This window comes from Mus musculus, chromosome 8, assembly GCF_000001635.26.
Source record: "Mus musculus strain C57BL/6J chromosome 8, GRCm38.p6 C57BL/6J".
Taxonomy (NCBI): Eukaryota; Metazoa; Chordata; class Mammalia; order Rodentia; family Muridae; genus Mus; species Mus musculus.
In genome coordinates this window covers 25,664,648-25,687,338 of record NC_000074.6, presented here as the reverse complement: position 1 = coordinate 25,687,338, position 22,691 = coordinate 25,664,648, and the positions used below count along the sequence as shown (strand labels likewise).

At 43.0% G+C, this 22,691-nt stretch overlaps 1 protein-coding gene across 4 annotated transcripts in view; it reads right to left on the bottom strand.

The window, feature by feature from the left end:
* Nsd3 (nuclear receptor binding SET domain protein 3) overlaps positions 1 to 22,691 on the bottom strand; it is a 118,067-nt gene that overhangs the window by 32,329 nt on the left and 63,047 nt on the right. For 2 of the 4 annotated variants that reach the window (NM_001308481.1, NM_001001735.2), the window contains exons 7-10: positions 21,183 to 21,309; positions 13,905 to 14,005; positions 11,597 to 11,642; positions 9,367 to 10,636 (exon numbers count right to left, since the gene is read on the bottom strand). In NM_001308481.1, the coding sequence (NP_001295410.1) occupies positions 10,554 to 10,636; positions 11,597 to 11,642; positions 13,905 to 14,005; positions 21,183 to 21,309 (357 nt within the window). In that variant the 3' untranslated portion in view covers positions 9,367 to 10,553. Of the gene's footprint in view, positions 1 to 4,016; positions 4,188 to 4,642; positions 4,841 to 6,564; positions 6,692 to 7,344; positions 7,474 to 8,492; positions 8,624 to 9,366; positions 10,637 to 11,596; positions 11,643 to 12,428; positions 14,006 to 21,182; positions 21,310 to 22,691 lie in introns of those variants that run through there. The other 2 variants (NM_001081269.2, NM_001308482.1) reach the window with 2 other exon arrangements.

Genomic DNA, 22,691 nt, shown 5'->3' with positions numbered 1-22,691 from the left:
CTGGAGAGGTGCCTGATGCTACGACCACTTGCTTTGTCACAGAGGACCCAGGCTTGATACCCAGCACCCAAATGACAGCTCATGACCACCTTTAACTCTGGTTCCAGGGGGTCTGATGATCTCTTATGGCCTGGTGGCCACTGCGCACATGCACATACACACACACACCTGAATTCAGGTCCTCTCTGATCACCACTCTATTCTGTAACAGAAAGTGGGGACACATTTTTACTTATCATTTGCCTAGCTGACCCCCTCTGGATCTTGTCTGTCACCATTAACAGTGTGGAAGTGAATACTTTGGTTGAACTCCTGCTGGCTTCAAAGCAGGGCGGCTACTTTTGCTTCAGGGTAGGATAAGGAAGAATGGTAGAGCTCTTCTTCAGCCTGAGTCCTGGGTTTAATCCCCAGACCACAAGCAAACAAACAATCAAAACTAAGATACCAGTGTTCCTTACTTGCTGGCAGATAACATACATGCTTAGGAAACTGAGGAAGCTAGAAAGCCCCAGCATAAGGAATCCAGGGGCTATAGAAGGGACCACATACAAGCTGCTAACACACAGATGTTTGCTTACTAGTTAACTATAACAGCTGGCTATAGAAGGGACTGCATACAAGCTGCTAATACAGAAGTGTTTACTTAATCATTAACTGGCTGTCACTTCTAAGTTTTTGTTGTTGTTTTTTTTTTGTTTTTTGTTTTTTAAGATTTATTTATTATATCTAAGTACACTGTAGCTGTCTGTCTTCAGACACACCAGAAGAGGGCATCAGGTCTCACTACAGGTGGTTGTGAACCACCATGTGGTTGCTGGGATTTGAACTCAGGACCTTTGGAAGAACAGTCAGTGCTCTTAGCCTCTGAGCCATCTCTCCAGCCCCTTTGTTGTTGTTTTTAAATCTACTATATCTTTATAAGTTGGCATGGTAAATAAAATACCCACAGCCCCAGCTACTTGGAAAGCTGAGGCAGAAGGATCACTTCAGTTCAGAAGTTTAATACCAGCCTCTAGCTAGATCTCATCTTAAACCAAAAAAACAGAAAGAAAATATATAAACACACATACACACATGATACTTCCAACAAATTAACTGTGTCCTAAAGCAAAAACAAACAACAAAAAGTTTTGATCTTCAGTAAGATCTAAATATAATAACAGACTTGATATATCTAGTAGTTCAAATGTTACATACAGGGAAATGCAAAAAGTGAAAAAAAATTAAAACAAATGTCATTTTTAAGCAAAACAGATATTTATAAGATTCCTAATTATGAAAAAGAATTTTATTATAATGCAGCCAAGATAAGACAAGATAAGATGGACAGTGTATATCGTAGTCTAATAAAGTTTTATTTTACATGTACCACGTGTTGATTTAGATGAGAATGACCCCCACATGAGAATGTGTTTGAATGTTTGATCCCCAGATGGTGGAACAGTTTGGGAAAGATGAGGAGGTGTGGTGTTGGAGAAGGAGTATCACTGGGAAGAGAGGACTCTGAGGTTTAAAGAGCAGGGCCAGTTTGTGCTCTCTCTGTCTCATGGTGTTTGACTCAACTGCAGGCTTTGAGCTAGGCTAGCACCACAGCTGCCTGCTGCTATGGCCTGATATGATGGGGGAGCTTCTGACACTGCAGGGAAGGCCCTAACTAGGTGCTCTCTCCTGAGCTGCCTCTGTCATCTTCCTCCACCGCAATACAAGAGCAAGTGGTATACTGCCGACAGGCTGGGTTACGCTGATCTTAGAGAAGCGGAAGACTGGCTGAGGGAAGCAAGGCTGAACACTGTACATGGGACTCGCTGGGCATCATCCTAGCAGGAGTCTGGAAATCAGCAGTGGGAAGAACAGCATGGACTATGGAGGTTTCGGCTCTCATGTGTCAGAGGGGAAGGCTATTAAGCATGGGACTTAGGAACTCTTGTGATATTTTGACAAAGAATGTGGTTGGTTTTTGCCCTTGCCTTAAGAATCTGCCTGAAGCTAAATTGTTTTGGATTTTGTCATGGGCAGAAATTCCAAAACAACCTAGTATTGACTGTGTGTTGTGGTTATTAGTGATTACTCCTGTGCAGATCTACAGTGAAGAAGAACAAGCAGGGAAGAAAGCAAACATACAGTGTACAGTGAGAGGGAAAGAAGAGCCTGAGGAAATTAATGTGGAAGCCAAGTCTTGTGCTCAGAGATGAGATGTTTAAAGAAAGGCCCGGCCTGCTTCGACCTCACCCAGCCAAGCCTCTAACCGTAAAAAGGAAATGCATAAGGGATCCCTGCTTCTAAGGGAAGAAAGCTTACTCAGGGTGAAGCACATCGGCAAACCCAAGTCTGTGCACATGTAGTTCAAGGAGGGGCCAAGCAGTGTGGCAGAACTTAGTAGCTCCCCTACCGGGCTCCGGCTTTAGAGGCAGGAACACACAAGTAAAGGGGTTGTAAAATCTTCCTTCCTGGTTAAGGAAGATGCTGAGGCCAGGCGTGTGACAGGGGAGTACCTGCATGGAGACCCAGAGAGGGTACTGTATGAAGCTGAGAAAATGAAGTTGGGATTGCACTGAAGATCCACAGTGTTGGAGATGCCAGAGTCCTGTGACAACTGTCAAAGAGAACTGCAAACGGTGTGAAAGCAGTCCAAGAGAGAGAAGAGTGCTGCAGACATCAAAGTTGGAAGAGCAGGAAATCTGAAGAGCCCTCTGACCTGAAGACGCAGAACTTGAGTTTGCCCCGCTGGGCTTCGGTGCTCCGTCCGTCCTTTTGGACGGGCAGTGGGCACTCTGTGCCCCTGTATGCTGGAGTGTGTGATGATTCGCCTTTTGATTTTACAGGGGTTCCAATTGAGAGAGCCCGAGTCTCAGAAGAGACTCTGGACTTTTATGAAGCCTTAAAACCGAAGAGACTATGGGGGCCTTTAATGTTGGATTAAATGCACTTTGCATAATGAAATAGCCACAAGCCTATGGGGGCCAGGAAGTGGAATGTGGTGGTTTGAAAATGTAAATCATGCCTATAGGCTCATAGGTTTGAATGCTTGATTTTCTAGTTGGTAGAATCATCTGTGAAGGATTAAAAGGTGTGGCTTTGTTGGAGCCTGTGTGTCACTGTGGGGTGGGCTTGGAGGTTTCAAAAGCCAAGCCATTCTAGTTGGCTTGTTCTCTGCCTTTGGTTACTGCACCATGTGAGCTCTCAGTTTCTGCTCCAGCACCAAACCTGCTAACTTGTCATGCTTCCCACATGACGGCCTTGGACTAGTCCCCCGAAACTGGAAGTAAGCTACCAATTAAATGTTTTCTTTTATAAATCACTTCGGTCATGGTGTTTTGTCACAGCAATAAAAAAGCAAGACACACCATGAACTTAAGTCTGTTAATACCATGTCTGGTCCTCCACAGGACACGATACTGCTTTCAGTTTATCAATTTCACGAATGTGAAAGACCCTGCTTGGCTGCTCTTCTCAGGCCCTCAATGACCAAAGCATCTAACTGAGAATGGGCTGCCCTTGCTTCACACATGACACTCCCGAGCCGCTGAAACACAGTGCAGGAAGGTTCTGCTCTAAGTAACCTTCTGATTAGAGAAACAAAAAAACTAACCAACACTTAATTGTAATTCTAAACTTGGGTTTTTTTCTTCCTTTTTGAGACAGGGTCTCTCTATATAGCCTTAGCTGGCCCTGGAACTTGCTATGTAGACCAGCCTTGCCTAAACTCACCAAGATCCTCCTGCCTCTGCCTCTCCAGTGATAGGATCAAAGGTGTGCACCACTCTACCCAGCTTAAGATATTTTTAAAATGCAGATGTTAGTTTAACTTGTAGAAGAAATAATATTCTCACTATGGGAATGTCTGCCTGAAACATTCTCTCCTAGTACTATATATATAACAGAATGCAGTCAGCACTCGCTGGGACATAGTTCATGAGACGGACAGCTGGAGTTCTCACCAATGCAGAGACACAGTTAAATGGAGAAATATGCGAATGATGCCAGAACGAGGAAAAAAAAAACAGATTGACACTCACCTCTGGCACAAACGAAACAAAAGCCTACGTTTATAGCAGCAGACTGACTACTCCGCTTGGAATGGTTACTACAGATGAGAATGTGCGAGGACACAGATACACTTCCAGCAGCGACACACGCATCTCCAACGTGATAGGCGACCGGGCATCTCAGACACCTCATCATGCGGCCTGTGTGAAGACAGGTCAAGAAGCGGGCTACAGCATGCCGACCACGGCACGGGAACACACAGCATGCCGGCTACAGCACAGCATGGGAACAGGGCTCCCCCGCCATATCAAACTCGTTATAGTTGGTACAGAATGTTCTTCTTTGCAAGGCCAGTGCTGTGGCTGACACCATCATTCCTATTCTTCTTGGTCCCTAGATGGAGACTAATAGTCACTTAGAGAATCCTCCAAAGGAATCAGGGTCTACTGCGGATGCTGTAACTAAACCTAAGGAAGATTTTAGCATAGTCTGAATGCTTGAATTGCAACGTAGCCTCTGCCTAATAAATAAGTCAACTGTGTGTCTCAGCTTTTGAACTTGGAAATAAACAGAAGGCCTGCCGCCATTGCTGGCAGATGTGCCACGCACTGCCGCAGGGCACTCTGCACACGGCCCCTCCTTTAGCTCTGCTCACCTTTACTTGCTTTGTGGATGTCTTTCTCCATAGAGCAGGAAGAGCAACAGTGCTGGGGACAGCGGAATCCTTTTGACTCAAAGATGGCAGTGGGGAATTTGCGGACACAGGCTTCATGATAAAACTTTCCACAGACACTAACAGAACAACGTTTCACATCCTTACCAGACACTTTACATGAAAAACATGGGTGCTGTCCTAGAAAATTGATAAAAAAAAATATATATAGGTTAAGTAAAATCTGATGAAAACATATTACAGTTCATTCATTGAACCATTCAAAGTGTTGGGCTTAGGCCTAGGGCCTTGGGCATCCTAGGTGAGGACTCTGAGCTACATCCCAGCACTTGGTACCCCAGACCAGCTCAAACTCGCCATCCTCCTGCTTCAGTCTCCTTAGCACTCAGATTACAGGTGTGTGCCTCCACATAAGCTAAATACTCCTTTTATATAGAAGCAGCTACAAATATCAAAGAGCTTCGCTTGAAAGAAAAAGCTATTACATTTCAGAATTTAGCATACAAAAAGAGACCTGGAGTTGGAGAGATGGCTCAGTGGTCATGACCCCTGGCTACTTTCTCAAGGGACCTGCGTTCTCAGGGCAGCACACAACTGTCTGCAACCCCAGGACTGACACCCTCACACAGACATACACATACATACAGGCAAAATGCCAACGCACATGAAATAAAAATAAACTGTTAAAAAGTTATAAGTAAATTCCTATTTTAAAAGAGATTATAAAGATATCACTAAACATTTGCTAATTTGAAAATTCATATCAATGGGAAAATTCCTAGAAAAACAGAACCTACCGATACTGCAACAAAAATAAATACAAAATGTTTGACTTAGTCCCTAGTCAGTAAAACCATTTGGGAAGGATCAGGAGGTGTGGCCTTGGGGGAGGAGGTGTGTCACAGGGGGATGATGGGCTCTGAGGTTTCAAAGTCAGATCCCTCTACTTCATGTAAGCTCTCAGCTACTGCTCTACTACCGTACCTGCCTGCCTGATGCTACATTCATTGCCACGGTCACAGGCTCACCTTCTGAAGCCTAAATCCCCAATAACTCTTTCTTCTATATGTTACCTTATAGAATGTCATGGCATCTCTTCACTGCAATAGAAAAGTAACTAAGACAACTAGCTATGTTGTTTCAGGTTAAACAATTGCTTTCTAATGAAACAAAACCATAACTATATTACAGAAGAAACATAAAATAGCATATTTCTTTGTATGCTACAAGAAGGCATTGGAAAATATATAGTGGGAGAAGAAATCAATGATAAATACTAAGTTAAAAAAAATTAACAGCATGTCTGGCATGGTGATGCAGACCCTTAATTCCTGTACGGGGTGGGGAGGTGGGGGGTGGTTGGGGGGAAAGGCAGGCAGGTAGATCTCTGTGAGTTTAAGGCCAGCCTGGTCTACACAGTGAGTTATAGGGCAGCCAGGGCTACACTGTAAGACCCTGCCTTTAAAAAAAGTTAATAGCATTATTTTTTCCCAAAAATATATAATCATATTTACAGTTTTACTATAACCATATTTATAGTTACTATAAATATTTACTATATTATACTTAAATATTTACTGTAACCATAATTAAGAGTTTCAATCGATACTTGTTGAGTCTACTAAAGGACTTTAAACTTGTTTGTTAAGCACACACACCAATCTTAAACTGATTTACATACTCAACAAACAAAACAAGTTTGTTTTTGGACATAGGTGGTTTGGACTGGTTTTTGGATCTTGGAAAGCTTAATACTGGATGGTGTCTTGGCTTGTTAAAATACCTATGGGAGGGGAGGGGAGCTGCATTAACCAAGAACGGAGTAAATCAAGGGGAGCCACCCCACGGAGAGCTGCCAGCCCCGCCCCGCCCCGCCCCGCCCCGCCCCGCCCTCCGTGGCTCACCAGTCTCACACTCCTCACAGGTGAAGTGGCCCTCAGGGACTGCAGTCAGTCCCAAGCACTCCACGTGAAAGTGTCGGCAGCACTCCCCCTCACAAGCAACAAGGCAGTCGCCAGCCTTCTCACAGACCTGCAAGAGCAAGAAAGCAGCAGTTCTCAAACTTGCAGCTCAGAACTGACTACAGCGCTTGTTCAAGTATAGGCCATGGGATTTTTCTCCTAATATTCTGAGTTAGAAGGCATAAAAAAGGAATCCAAGATTTTGTAGTTCCTCTTTCTTCCTTCCTTCCTTCCTTCCTTCCTTCCTTCCTTCCTTTTCTTTCTTTTAGTTTTTAGGGGTTTTTTTTTGAGACATGGTTCCTCTGCAAAGCCCTATGTTTGGTTCCCAGAACCTACATGGGGCTCACATACTCATCTGTAATTCCAGTTCCCTTCTGACCTCCTCAGGCACCAGGCAAGCATGTGGTGCACAGACCCTCATGAAGGCAAAACATAAAATTAAATAACTCAAAAAAATTAAGGAGGAACAGGAGCTGGGCATAGTGGTGGCTCACAGTGAGTCCAAAGCTAGCCTGGTCTATAGAGCAAGCCTTAGACCAGGCAAGGCAATCCTGTCTCAAAAGCAAAACAACAATGACAAACATCCCATCAGGATAGGGAGAACCACAAATAGCCTTTAGACCTGTAGCTTTAAAGCAACTTAATAAAATAATAAAAAGTACAGGAGACAATGACACAGCTGGTAGAACTGGATCACATGCTTCTAAGTAGCCGCCCGCCTACCTGACACACAGTGTCCTTCTTACTCGTGCCGACACCTCTCCGTGACAGACTCGAGTCCACCGACTGCGCGTCAGAAGCATCTGCGTCAGCAGTAGCTGACGGGCTATCTACTTGTTTGCCAAAGCCTACCTATGTGGAAAACAAACAAAACAAGATAAGGAAAAAATAGGTCCCCGACATAATGCAAAACCCAAGGAAACCAACTGAAGTTCATCTCATCACCGCCCGCCTGCCTTCTCGTCTTCCTTCCTTCCTTCAACCCAGGGATGTTGTCGGTGTATCTGTGTCATTTGGGAGAAACTGAAGCGAATATTTAAAAGGCAAAATGACAGAACTCCTCTGTTATGCAAGAAATCTACAAAATAAGTTTCATATAACCAAAGGGAGTCGTCGTTGTCCCCTCCCTCCCCCAGCCAAGCTACACCTTCAACCTCAGCACTGGTGAGCCCAAGATAGACAGATGTCTGCCAGCCTGGTCTACATGGAAAGTTCTAGGCCATCCAGAGTTACATAGTGAAGTAATGTTTCAAAAACATTGATTTTTCTAAGAGTATTGATTTTATTATTATTTTTATAAGTCAGGGTCTCATAATATAGCTCTGTTATCCTGGAACTTCCTATGTACTGCAGGCTGGCCAGTTACTCAAGAGATCTGCCTGACTCTCTGCCTTCTTAGCATGGGATTAAAGTCGTGTGACAGCATGCCTGGCTGGTAATCTGTTTAAACAAGGGCTGACCACCACCACATGAAGCATCTTATTTGGATGGGCCCACAGTTTTAGAAGCTTGACTGCCCTGCAGTCTCCCCTCCTGAAAGCCTGACAAGACTTTCCAGCAGGAGAATGCAGCTGCACATACACACAGACACACACACACATTTACACCCTGGAAAAGACTCTCCTCTATTGGGGAAGGCCATTCTCTTCCGGTTTGGGGGAGCTGCATGTGCAGCAATGAAGAAAGAGAAGCCTACACAGACAGGTAAGCTGAATATTGTGGTGACCAAGAGTGAGCGATGACAAACATGCTATCCCCCCTTACATGCTATCGTACCACGAGTACGCTTACGTTCCCCGGATGCTCCCGAGAAAGCATGCTAACTGTGGCTGGCAAACAAGTCGTCTGCCCAGACCCGAGCACACACTCACCTGCCCGTCACTCAGTCCTCTAGAATCGGAGTCAGATGTGTCTCTGTACGTGCAACTAGCCGTCTCTACATCCGTTGAGGCGCGACTCCTTTTCTTTAGGGGCTTACAGGAATCTGAAATCTCGCTGGCACCTTAACATAACACACTGAAATTAATCCTAAAATAGAATTTAGGGTCACTGTAAACTTTTTTTTTTGTTGGTGGTGAGTATTTTCTTTCCCCAAACTCGTCTCAAGTATACTGGGGGAAATTCACAGCTGTTTGTAGCACTGAAGTTGCAAGCCAGGACTTGATAAGTTTCTGACTTCCGGTATTAAGTGATCCCATTCACAACTGCTCTATAAAAACATTTAAGTTCAGTTCTGCTTGTCGCCGTTTCCCCAGCAGGGCCCAAGTTCCACTCTAGACATCCATTCTAGCCAAACTGAGAGACAGCCAATTGATTTGGAACAATTCAGAGAACCATTTGATTGCGTAAGGGGAAGACATGAAACCCAACACAGTGTAGTTTACAGATACGGTTGCAGAGACATCTCCATCTTGTTTGATTAGGGATGTGACAAATCTTTGATTTGTATTCGATTCCTACTCGGATAGTGCCGTTTCAACCCCCCAATTTTGCAATTCAGTTATTAGCCCCCCAATACATTTTGGATTTTCATAATTGTTCTTTCTTAGTAGAGTGGCATTTATTGTGACCGTTAACAAGTGCTGTGGCACGTCCACACACATCATGCCATGTGGGAGGAACGTTACTGAGGGCTGAATGGACAATCAGTGTTCAAGTGCGAGAAATCACCAAGGGCTAGATGACAGGCCTCTGGACTTTGTGAGGGAGAGAAGAAATATATACTTGGGAAAAAAAAGGCAGAGAAGAGTGTGGAATTTTTTTTTTTAAAACTGCGTGTAATACAAATCCAGCCAAAACAATAGTGCAAAAAGTTACAAAGCAATAATCTCTTGGGCTAATGCGGTAGGCTAGACAGAGACAGCCGCGATGACATGTGCAGATCAGGCACGGTGAATACCAAGGAACCAAGGAGACGGGTAAGATGTCCACCCACAGTTTGTTTTAGATCCCCCCCCCCCAAACTTTCCATACAACAGACAGACATCTAGATCAGCCCAGCAAGCTACGGTGGAATTGTGCAGTCCGGAAGAGACTGTGGAGAAACAGGTCTCCTGAGGCCATGAAGATCCGTAACAGGCCGAAGGGAGCGCTTGGTGTCTAGCCACGTGTTGTGGTGGAGGTGGCGGCCTCGGGAGACTGCTCTGGTTACTGGAACCTTCTTAGCACATCCCATCCTACAAGTTTGCACTGAATGCTTCCTGACAGCTACAAAGGAGGGTGCCCGCCCACGTTAATGCTGATTCAAGAACACAAGGACACAAATCTATCTCTTTCATTGCTGGTGTGTGGAACCAGAACACCACCACAAAGTATTTCCTTGGCCTAAGAGATCACTGAATTAACAAGGAGTTTTAACAGAAGAACAGAAGTGCTGTACTGAGAGGCTTGCGAAGGGAAACACGGGTACCGCCAATTCCGATGAGTTTCTGAAAATGCCAGAAAAATGACAGACTGCTGAAAGCAGCTGTCCTGTTGTTCTCCATGACAACGGCACTAATGTTAGAAAAAATAATAAGAGCTTTTAATGATTGCAATGTATACAGTTTGGGCCATTTGGCAAAACCCTGCAGATGTGTATTAATGATGCTTTATTTAAAAACAAAACAGTCCATGTTGGAATTGATCAGGGTAAGTTAAATGGTGGTTTGTTTGTTTGTTTGTTTGTTTTTTAGGCTGGACCCATGATTTAAGCTGTACCCATCCAGCTCGGACAAAAAAAAAAAAAAAAAAAAAAAAAAAGATAGAGAGAAATCATCTGAATGTTAAAGCAATTGTTCAGTCTTGAAGAAGAAACCAGGCCAGAGAATGCCAATAATAATGATTGGCAAAATCAAAATCAAAACAAAAGGAACTTTATCGAGCCGCCGACAAAGAACTCTTGCACGGAGACTCCAAGTCTGGAGTTTCTGGGATGAAATTGTACAGGAATCTCAGTCCACAGTTTCCTCTTTCGCTGCGGAGACGGAGCTGTCACTGAATCTGACAGAGCCCTGCGCTCCTCGGTCCGCCGACCCTGTGGAATGGTGGAAACACAACGCAATCAGGCCTCCTAATCTCGCAGCGATCGATCGCGATGTCTTTTCTTGGGGCTCCGCCAAGCAGTGTTCCCTCCGAGAGGCGTTCAGTTCTGCTGAGGATCTCCACGGAGACCATCGCTGCAGACTTCTCCCCGAGAGTGCAGACAGGCTGGTGTTTTATTTTATTTATTTTAAAATAATGCAATTTGCCCAGAGTAAACTACAGGTACTAAATACAGTTTGAGCTCACCAAAATTTCACGAGTCATGCTATGGAGTTTGTACTATACTCAGATTGCACACAGAAAACACATAGATAAGTTTAAGGCTTCTTAAACTTTGTGCATATCTCAAAGAGATTTACATAATATGGTCATCTACTAGTAGCCATAGTTACGCTAAGGGTCAATTTACAAAACGATTGTACAGCACTGAAAAGGGGGGGGCATCATTTTTTCCCAGTCAAGCTGTCCTGTCTGATTTGCCATAGTCCATTTTTGACAAGCATTAATAGCTACTATTCGGTATTCGGTCGAATACCAAAAAAGTGGATTCGTCACATCCCTAGTTTATAAGCCAGTGAAATCCCAAAATCTTACGGAGAAAAGCTGGAAACAATACCAAGTCTACATGGTGTTCTCTAATTTATCAAAACAAGAAAGACTTTTCACATGGAAGTACAGAGTAGGATCAACTGTAGAAGACTCTCTCTCTCGACTCTCTCGTTCTCTGTCCTCTCTCTCTCTCTCTCTCTCACACAGACAGACAGACAGACAGACAGACAGACAGACACACACACACACACACACACACACACACACACACAGAGGGTAAAATTCCACACTGAATAGCAACAAAGATTTACAGAGACAGACAAAAGTCCATGAAGCACAAATGAATTATTCTTAGAGACTGGTTTAATCAGGAAATGCCAAGCAGCACCTTAGAGTAACTCACCTTTCTGTAACCCGGTCTTCAGGGAGGCCTGGGGAGCTGTCTCAACCTGTTTGGAAAGAACAGTACGACATTAACAGGAGGGCTTTTTCACTGGTAGAAAATCGAGGGAAAAAATTTTTGCATTTTCATCACTCTAAATAGTGATGAGTGATCGATGTCATTGAAAGTCTAAACTCAATCCCATCTTCTGAGTCAAGTTGTCTGTCTCAAGGTCAGGGAGGCGTAAGCCCTAGCTGCCTGTGCTGAGTACCAGGTGACAGCGTAGCCTCGTGCTCCTTAGCAAAGACTTCCCACCGCGCCCCTGGTGCTAGAGGAGAGCCAGAGCATTTTCCTCAGTGTCTGTTTCTGTGACCAGCCCCAATGTTGCTATGAACCCCTCCCGCCCCAAAGACATTAGGATAAATGTTTACTTACTATGATACTCAGGTTAATGTAACTCACGCCACTTTAAGACCCTTCCTTCCGCGCCTGCACTCACAGCTAAGTTGCTGGCAATCGGGACCCTCTCTGTAGAGAGTGCTACATGGCTCCATACAGCTGGAAGCTCAATACTTGTGCTGCTAGAACAAACTTAATACGTCTGTGATATTGCATTAGCACTTTCTTGAGTGTCTTATGAACAGTGTCTTGATCCTACATTAGGAGAGCGAGATCAGAAGTTATTCTGCCAATGTATATGTAGAACACGTGGTACTGGAAGACTGAACCATTGGAATAGGGAAGAGATGCTGTTTGTAGAAGTTTCTGTTTAGGCTGGGATGGAATTTTATGTTTCTTTAAGATGTGAAATATGCATGTTGAAACACATTTTGTAAATATGTAAGGATTGTTCTAAGCTTTTTAAAAATTTTTTTATTTTTTTTTTACAACAGGTAAAAAAACATACAACAGGAATGCTTTTTGTACGATACAATTAGTTGTACAAATATAAAATCTTCTAAACAATCACTGGTATTAGTCTACTACTAACTATATATAACACAGTGGCAGTAACAATTTGTCCCATTATTTTTACTCATTCTGTTTGTTTATTTTAAACTGACTGGTCACAGACTGAATTTGAGAACCAGGTGGCAAAGTCACAATTTCATTTTGGTAACAAATACTATAGATTTGTCAGACTTGAATTTTTTCTTTAATTTCCTATATATGGAAATTATATGATAAATAACAAATATTACTGAAATTTTAGCTAAATATTCTCAAAAAATTTTTATATGCTTGTGATACTATAGAGCACCCACAAAGTTAGCTTTTAAATTTGGAAGTTTTAAATTATGAAGATTTTAAATAAAAAAGGACATACTCCTCCATGGTAAATTGCTTTAAAATATTAGACTTGCTGTAACTAATTCTGAAATTTTAATACTAGATGAGTGGGCTATAAAAAATAAATATTCTAAAGCTGGTTATGGTGTCAGACACCTTTAATCCCAGCAATGGGGAGGCTGAGGCAGGTGGATCTCTGTGAATGCCTGGCCAGCCTGGTCTATAGATTTCGTTCCATGTCAGCCAGGGCTACATAGTGAGAGCCTGTCTCCAAAAGTAAAGAAAGGGGAAGGAAAGAGTGGGGACAGCTCAGCGGCAAAGTGCTTACCTAAAAATGGGTATTCATTCATTTTATAAAAATCAAAAAAAAAAATCTGCGAGTTTATAATTGATAGAATCACTTCTCAGAATTCTTTGAAAAGGTAATTTCACATGTATATTATTACTACATCGATTACACCAGTTGAACACATTCAATCAAAATGTAGCCCCTCCCCACACACTTTATACTTCAATATTGTTTATCTGACAGTTTGATTCCAGATGAGTGCCATTCTACTGGAAAAAAAAATAACATTTCAAAAGATCTGTGATACCAACAGAAAAACCAGACCATTTATGATTACCTGATTCTTAAATATAAGAATATAAATTAAATTAATTTGATTTGTTTGAAAAATAAAAACAATATATACCAGCAGCTTAAACTAAAAATCAAAGTTTTTAAAAAGGGAACTCAATGATAGTTCCAAGGAAAACTCATGGAAATGTGAACTCATTGTGCTTATAACAGAAACTTCAAAATGAATGTCAGGGTCTCACCCCGCTGGCTTCCCATCTCCCAAACCTGTTCTCTGTGAAAATGCTTGAAGCACCATCACAAGACAGCGGTTTGAGAAGTCGCCACCGCAACCCCGTCAGGACAGGAGGAAAGATAGTTCAGGAAGGAGGCCAAGGTGGGGAGGATCTTTCTTTGGTGACAAGAAATAAGCCACCACATTACAGATATGCTTTAACTCTCTACATGTAGGAAGCCAACCTGCTCCTTTTTGATCTTCTTCTTTGGCACAACCTCGGCGGACTTCTCTGACTCAGATCGAGTCCTGATGGATCTTCTCTGCTGCTTCTTCTCTACTGGGCCTAGGAGATGATAGAAGCACACACATCAACAAAGACTTGCTTACGCACTGCTTGATTCAGTTGCTTACGATCCGACCAGACTCTTGACTTTTAAATGCCATTATTTACAGAATTTTAATTAAACGTCAGTAAAAACTTTTATATACTTGGGAATACAAAATTATTTAATAGCTCCTAAAAGTCGTGACTAAGCTCTATAAAAGATCCTACTCACACAAATATGGGGGACTCTAGTCTAGTTTAGTTTTAAAGTCAGTCCAAAACAGCAGAGGCACAGTTGACACTGAAGGTGGATAAACACACTTAGGAAGTGTGATGTCGGGAATGAAGGGCTGCAGGAGGCTAATCTCAAACAGGAAGAGTAGAGACAAACAAAAAAGGAATCATGGGAAACTAATTACAGCAAATTTTTAATATTTTTCATGCTAAGTAGTAAAATAAGCTTAATGGTGAGCGTGAAAGGGTGTGTGTGTGTGTGTGTGTGTGTGTGTGTGTGTGAGAGAGAGAGAGAGAGAGAGATAGACAGACACACACACACACACACACACTCTCTCTCTCTCTCTCTCACTATGTAGTCTTGGATGACCTGGAACTCAGATATAGAAATGGCTCTGCCTCCTAAGTGCTGGCATTAAAGGGATGAGATTCTGGGACTAAGATCAGTACAGTTGTTTAAAACATAAAGTGATAAACACTTACACGGACTTCATGTGAAAACTAAAGCTGACCTGGCAACTTGAAAGAATGCTGAGCCACGAGTGAGTCTCCCTGGACACCATGAACAGCAATGCCTTTACTGCAGCCATTTGTCGGGTCTTTAGTGTAACTGACCAAAATGCCCTTGCTACACAGAACTTACTTCCTGTGCCAGTGAAATGGCTGAGCACATAAAGGTGCATGATACCAAGCCTGACGACCTGACTTCTGTCCCCAGAACCCAGGAGAGGACCAGCTCCCCCAGGTTGTCCTCTGACCTTCAGCCACGTACCTCCTTTACAGTCAAGAGACAAGTGTCTCCCATGCACAATGCAGATAACCTTCACATGTCTTCAGCTCTGAGTTACACAGAAATGGTTTCCTTCACCTTAGCTCAAAGCCATAAAAAAGAAAAATCCCACTACTTGGGTTGTGGAAGAATTGGTAGTTTGGCAGTCCACATTTACTTATTTTGTGTACCTGTGCATGTGCATTTATATGGGTACTCAGGCCACAGTGCCAGTGTGGTGACCAGGGGACAACCTGTGGGGATAGATTCTCTCCTTCTACCCTGTGGGTCCTGGGAATCAGACTCAGGTCATCAAGTACCTCTACCCACTGACTATCTCCCTGGCTATTTTTCTTTTCATGTATATATGTATGGGTACGCTTGTGTCCAAGCAGTCAGTCACATTTGTGTGTGTGCACACCTTGGTACAGACACAGGCGAAGGCACTATCAAGAATCAAACAAACCCAGGGCTAACGAGCAGCTGGTCTCCAGAGCCACCTTCCAAGGCTGGAATACAGGAGGGCTACCTCACTCATCTGGCAGTGTGGCAACAGTATATTCAGAGCTATAATTTACGTGCTTCTAGCACCAGAGTCACAGTCTAGTTACAGACTGTCAAGGCAGGTTCTGGAACCATCTTTAACTCTCAACCTTTCTTCTTAAGCTGATAAAAATGTTTACTAAAGCAAGAGATAGTCTGCCCTCATGATGAGACTGGCTGAGGATTTCAGAGCCCGTGCTCTAATACAATCACCACTACTCAAGAACTACCTAGAAGAAAAGAAAACAACTTGGAAGTAGTAACAAGCAAGCAAACAAAACCTGCTTGTGTGTAGAGGGACATGTGGGGTTAGCAAATTGTAGTCACAGAAGCTGCCCCTGCGTAGCCTTGAACACACCACACAGTCATAGTCAAGGGTGATCAGGAAGACCTGACCTCCCTGCCTCTACCTCTCAAGTGCTGGACCTCCCAGGCACAAGCCAACAGTTTATGTGGTGCTGGGAATTGAACCAGGGCTTTGTGCATGCTAGGCAGACACTCTATCAACCGAGCCACATCTCAACCCAGCATATAGCTTACACAGGGTGAAGGAACGTGACTTCTGAAAATTATTCTGGCCAGGTGGTGGTGGCAGCATTGGTGGTGCGCGTCTTTACACCCAGCACTAAGGAGGCAGAGGTAGACAGTAAGGTGGATCTCTGAGTTTGGGGCCAGCCTCGTCTAAAGAGCAAGTTACAGGACTGCCAGGGCTACAAAGAGAAACCCTGTCTTGAAAAACAAAAATAAAAAATTATTCTGAAAGTTACTTAATGAACAAACACAATTTAAAACCACTAACAATTTTTGCACTTATTTTCTTAAGAGTGTGTGTGTGTGTGTGTGTATTTGGAAAATAATGTAGTAACCTAGTATGAATATAAATATCATTCTTCAAAATCATAGAAATGTCAGTGGTACACAGTTTATGTATTTAAGTTTTTAAAAAAGCTCAAGGACTCTTGGCTTTCAGTTGAGATGATGGCACAATGGCTTCTATGGGGAAAGAGTTTCTCTTCTAATCCTTGGGCCACTAGAATTATCTTTACAGAAGAGAGGTAATGATTTAAAAAGACAAAGCGTACTTGCCAGCCACACTGGCAACAGGCGAAAGGCAAGCTCAAAGCCCTGGCACCCATCCCTGAAAGCAGGTTCTAGTCAAACCTCAGAGACCGAGCTCATAATGTATGTCTGATAATCAGACAGCCATTTCCTAAGTTCAAAGAACAACACTCAACTTAAAGAAAGCAAAGCAAAGTTCACAACAGAACTTGAAACTTAACAGATTACACAAGGACATGATGTTCAGCAGCTGAGGGGAGGAGAGGAAAAACGACCCATTAATAAAAGTTGCGGCACTTAAGAAGTGTCCAGTAGCAAACGAAGAATTTGTTTTCTCCCTTCTTGAATAGGTGTGTAAATAAACATCTGGCTATCCCACTTAATGTAAGACAAGTTAACAAAGCCACTATAAAAGCCGATATGCCTATTTGAATAGCTGAGGCCAAAACATTTTTGTTGTTGCTGTTATAGCCAAAGAAAGCGAACACTGCGTCTTGGCAAAACCTAAGTCAATGCAAAGCCTGAGTCACTTGCTCACCTTCAACTTCACTGCATTAGATGGTGTCTGACATGCTGCAGACAGCAGACTTGCCGACATTCGCTATTCCCTCATTCAGTTCCACTTCCCTGCCCAGCTTCATCCTGGATAAAGATGCTGTTCACTGTGCCTCATCCAACTTGTGCCCAAGCCTGTGTGAACGCCACACCCTGTCCTGCAACCCTCACCGTAGTTTTTTTAAATAGCTAGTCCAAGTCCTTTTCTTTCTTCCCTTTTGTTCCCTCTAAGACAGGGTTTTTCTGACTACCCCTGGCTGTCCTGTCCTGAAACTTGCTCTGTAGACCAGGCAGACTTCAAATTCAGAGATGTGCCTGCCTCTGCCTCCTGAGTGCTGGGATTGAAGGCATGTGCCACCCCTGCCTGACCCAAGTAGAATGGTGGTTGTTATATAGTTTTTGTAACAATTCAGATTTGACTTAAATTCAACTCAAAAAATAACCTTCAGTTTCCTCAGTCACAGACTTGCCTGATTGCTACTGACTCGAGATCTGTTTCTATTTCTACTTTCCAGACTCTGACTCTTCCAGAAGATTCTTTGATCAGTATAATATTACAATATAATAAAAAGTATACTGAGCCAGTGACATAGCTCAGTGGTTAAAGAAACTTGCCCCAGAGACCCACACCATGGAAGGACAGAACCCATTTCTGCAGGTTTTTCTGACCTCTGTGCACAGTGGCACACATGCAGCACACTGACAAATAAATAAATGTCATCTCTGAAAAAGGAAGAAGTATATACATGGTCTCTGACCTTCCCTCCTAAATCCCTTCTAATTCTCTAGGTGGTATGAATAAAAGCATAATTTGTTGTTTGGTCTCTGACCTAGTTCCTGGCACAGAGCCTTTAAGTGGATGACAGCAGATCTGTCTTTTACTCTGGTGACACAACTCTTAATGGGCTGCTAGGCACTGGCTGGTCACTAGAAGGACAAACTCCTGGGGAAGAGAGGCTGAAACCTAAATTACCAATAGACTGTCTGTACGTGCCAAAGCCTCCTAAGACCTTCTCAACTGTGGCCGTGGAAAACTCCCAGATGAGGAAACAGGAGGGGCCTGGGAGGGCAGAAACCTAAGAAGGACATAGAAACTATACAGCCCTTTGTCTGCACACCTGTGCTGGCTTTAAAAACAACCCGGTAAGCTTCAATGAAGTGCTCACCTAAGTCCTGTTACCCAGAGCTAGCCTGGCCTACATTGGAAGAATCCCGTCCAAAACCAAACCAAAAGAACACCGAAACAAACCAACCACCAACAGCGAGTCCAGGAGTTATCTGGAGTCTCTGCAGTGCCTGGGGTGTGGGAGCCGATGCTGGTTGGAGCAGCAGTGGGAGGTGGCAAAAGGCAGGGGAGTCCAGGCAGACTGCGTTTCCTACCATACGCTATGAAACCACACACACACACACACACACACACACACACACACATACACACACAAGCTTAAACCTGAAGGGTCTGGCACTGAGAGAAATGAATCAAGAGACGAAGTGGTACACCTTTAATCCCATACAAGGCAAGCAGAAGTAGGAGGTATCTTGCCTTCAGGGCTAGCCTGGTCTACAGAGTGAGTTCCAGGACAGCCAGGGCTATGAAGAGAGGCCTTGTCTCAAAACAAAAATAGACAAAAAAGGTTGCTTAGCAGGTGTCTAAGATGGTCAGTATGGGGAAAAATAATCCACTAATCTGGGTCCCAGGACTATTCAATGTGGCCAACATATGGCAGAACAGAAATGGTTCAAGTTTTTTCTTCCTAAATTACAAAATCATTTCTTAGCATTCAAAATCTTTTAAAGAACAAAATAAACTCTTATTTATAAGATAAGATTCTAAATGACCAAGCTAATTAAGATTTTCTCGTTCAATTAAATATTGAACTTAGGCCAGTGTGCATACCAGACAACCACTCTACCAGCCTATGGGGATGGGAGAGTGGTTGAGACAGGTTCTCACTCTGCAGCCCAGGCTATCCTGAAATAGCCCAAGCTAACTTTGGCTGACAGTGATCTTCTTGCTTGGTCTTCTGAGTGCTGGATAACAGGCAGGAAACCACACACATGGCTCGCACCCCACTATAGCTTTTTATTTTGGCCCAAGGTCTTACTAAGCAGGATACACTGGCCTTGGAACCGGCATGCTCATGGAAGACTCTCCAACTGATTACAGATCTATTTCTACTGACTATAGAAATCAAAATAACATATAATACTATTTCTAATAATATATATTAATTATTCATTTTATCATTCACATAGTACTGTTATTATGAATAACAACGTAGCACATGATCTATTAAAACTAAGATACATATTAAAGTCTTTTTGAAAAATAGCTGCCGGTGGCGCACGCCTTTAATCCCAGCACTTGGGAGGCAGAGGCAGGCAGATTTCTGAGTTCGAGGCCAGCCTGGTCTACAAAGTGAGTTCCAGGACAGCCAGGGCTACACAGAGAAACCCTGTGTCGAAAAAGAAAAAAGAAAGAAAGAAAGAAAAAAAAGAAAGAAAAATAGCTTCAATCTGCTAAGATGGCTCAGTGAATACGGGTGCTCCCTGCCACATCTGACTTGTTTGATCCCCAGGACCCACGTTAAAAAACTGTTTCCCACTATTGTATATGCCAGAAAGATTTTGCTGAAGGGACCCTGTTATAGCTGTCTCGTATGAGGCTATGCAAGTGCCTGGCAAATACAGAAGTGGATGCTCACAGTCATCTATAAGATGGATCACAGGGTCCCCAATGGAGAAGCTAGAGAAAGCACTCAAGGAGCTGAAGGGATCTGCAACCCTATAGGTGGAACAACATTATGAATTAACCAATACCCCCAGAGCTCGTGTCTCTAGCTGCATATGTAGCAGAAGATGGCCTAGTCGGTCATCACTGGGAACAGAGGCCCCTGGGTATTGCAAACTTTATATGCCCCAGTACAGAGGAATGCCAGGGCCAAGAAGGGGAAGTGAGTGGGTAGGGGAGCAGGGCGGAGGGAGGGTATAGGGAACTTTCGGGATAGCATTTGAAATGTATATAAAGAAAATAATAAATAAATAAATAAATAAATAAATAAGAGACTGTCTCCCACAAGCAGTCCCCTGAGATCTACATGCATGCTGTGGCACGTGTGCAAGTGCACACATACACACATAAATAAGTAAAAGTAATTCCAACTTTAGATACAAACATAGCCTTAAAGTCTTCCAAAGGTACAACCTTTCTAAATACAGGCATTTTTCTTTCTCTGTTTTTGTTGTTGCTGTTTCCTGTCATTCTGTTTTGTCCATCTCTGGCAGACCTGGAACTTGCTATGCAGGCAAGACAGGTGTCAAACTCACAGAGACCTCCCCGCCTCTGCTGCCGACTCCCTCCCTCAGACGTTTCTCTTTTAAGGATGAGGAGCCACTAACACTGCACACATCCAAACAACAACTCCGTCTCCAACAGAGTTAGATAAAGGAGCAAACGGTGAGGGTTGAGACTGTCTCCTGAGGCTGCAGAGGAAGCTGCTGTCCTTCAATATAAGATATAAAAGATTTCACAGGCTTACAAATCACAGCTGTAACGCCCCACCCCCACGCCTTTCTTTTTTCTTTTTTCTTTTTTTTTCTTTTCTTTTCCTTTCTTTTTTCGAGCTGGGATGTTGCTGGTTTCTTTTAGCTGGGATTCCATGCACACCACCATGCTCAGCATAGAATTTACAGCTATACTCTTAATTATGGGACAGTGCTTGTATTTAGGGAAAAGAACTATGAATACAACTCTCTAGCTCTAATTCTTTTGTTTCCTTCTAAAAGAATTACTTTTAAAATCCAAATACTGAATATGCTGCTTCCATGTACGTCTGTGCACATGTGCACCAGAAGAGGGCGTCAGTCGCCCGGGGCTGGAGTTAGAGTTAGCATACAGAGCAAGGACTCTCACAGTGAAATACTTACACAGTATGTCATTATGGCCTGCCTTCATTCACCCTCGTTTACCTTTGACAATGAAACTTTCTTAGGAACCCCTGAGGATGGAGCCAGGCGCCCCTCAGTCACACCCACCTGCAGAACCAGATGTTGCCTCCGGAGATGACGCGCTCTGAGCCGGCTTTTCACTTCTCTGACTTGGTGAAGAGATTATAAGCCTGTCTTGCCCCCTGACACTTATTTCTGTTTTGTTACCAATACCCTTTAAAATGAGGTAGAATAAAAAGACAAGTTAGTAGGCACATAACAGCATGAGCTTATACAGATGGCTTAACGTGACCGTAATTTGCTCAAACTTGTAATGTCAATTATGATTAGTCGTTATCAGAATGTATTTTAATGAGATCCCTTGAAAGAAAAATAAAAATTTGCCTTAAGTCCAGGTGATAAGTATTTTGTTTGTTTGTTTTTCGAGACAGGGTTTCTCTGTGTAGCTCTGGCTGTCCTGGAACTCACTCTGTAGACCAGGCTGGCCTTGAACTCAGAAATCCACCTGCCTCTGCCTCCCAAGTGTGGGATTAGAGGCGTGCGCCACCACTGCCTGGCAAATATTCTTAATAAATAAACTCACATTACCCTGTTTTCTGTCAAAAAAAAAAAGGTAATTCCTAGTCTGAACAGTTTTTTTTATATATATGTACCATTGTCATTTGGTTGCTTATTGCAAAGGCAGAAAGGTCACTGTGTCTTGAGATGAGAATACCGTTAGATAAAAGAGATATGCCATTTATATTACAAACTGAGATCAAGTAGGTAACATGAACAGACAGATAATAAGTGCAGTTAATTTAGATCTTAATTTAGGTATTTTTTAATGTAATAAGAGTAATTTTAAATGTTATTTATTTTTCAAAAGATCAATTTGTCCTTTAGGATTTATTGATTTTCACTTTATGAGTGTTTGCCTGCACTTATGTGTACCTGCAGCAGCTAGGATGTAGCCTGGGATCCTCTGGAGCAGGAGTTATAGAAGGTTGTAAGTCACCATTTAGGTGCTGGGAACCAGACCCAGATCTATACAAGAACAGCAAGTGTTCTTAAGGGCTGAGCCATCTCTCTGGCCCCGAAAGATAAAAGTTTTATCTTGAATTGTCTTTAATAGCCTTAGGGTGTTGAGGATATTTTTCATACAGAAGTAAATAAAACCAGCTCTAAGAATAAAGGCAATTTGCATTCAAACAATATGCAAATGCTGCTATCAAAAGAATCACATTGGGGCTAGAGATGGCTCAGTGGCTAAGAGCACCTGCTGATGTCTAGGGGACTAAGTTTGGTCCTGACACCAGTATTGTGGAACTCACAACAGCCTTAAGGGATCTGGCAAGGAAAGGAAATGAGAAAGAGGGGAGTGGGGAGTGAGAGGAAGAAGGGAAGGGAGAAAGCAAAAGGACAACATGGAGAGACATCAGCTGGAAACAAATTTAAGCTGTTCTGGAAAACCTAGCGCTGTGGAGATCAGTTAAACCCACAGGCAGAAAGAATGGATGCAGGACTCTTGATATTTCTAAAACCAATTCTAAACATGAAGCATCACTATATTTAACCAATATTTTAATGTCTATATATGTCTATGCTAATGGTGAA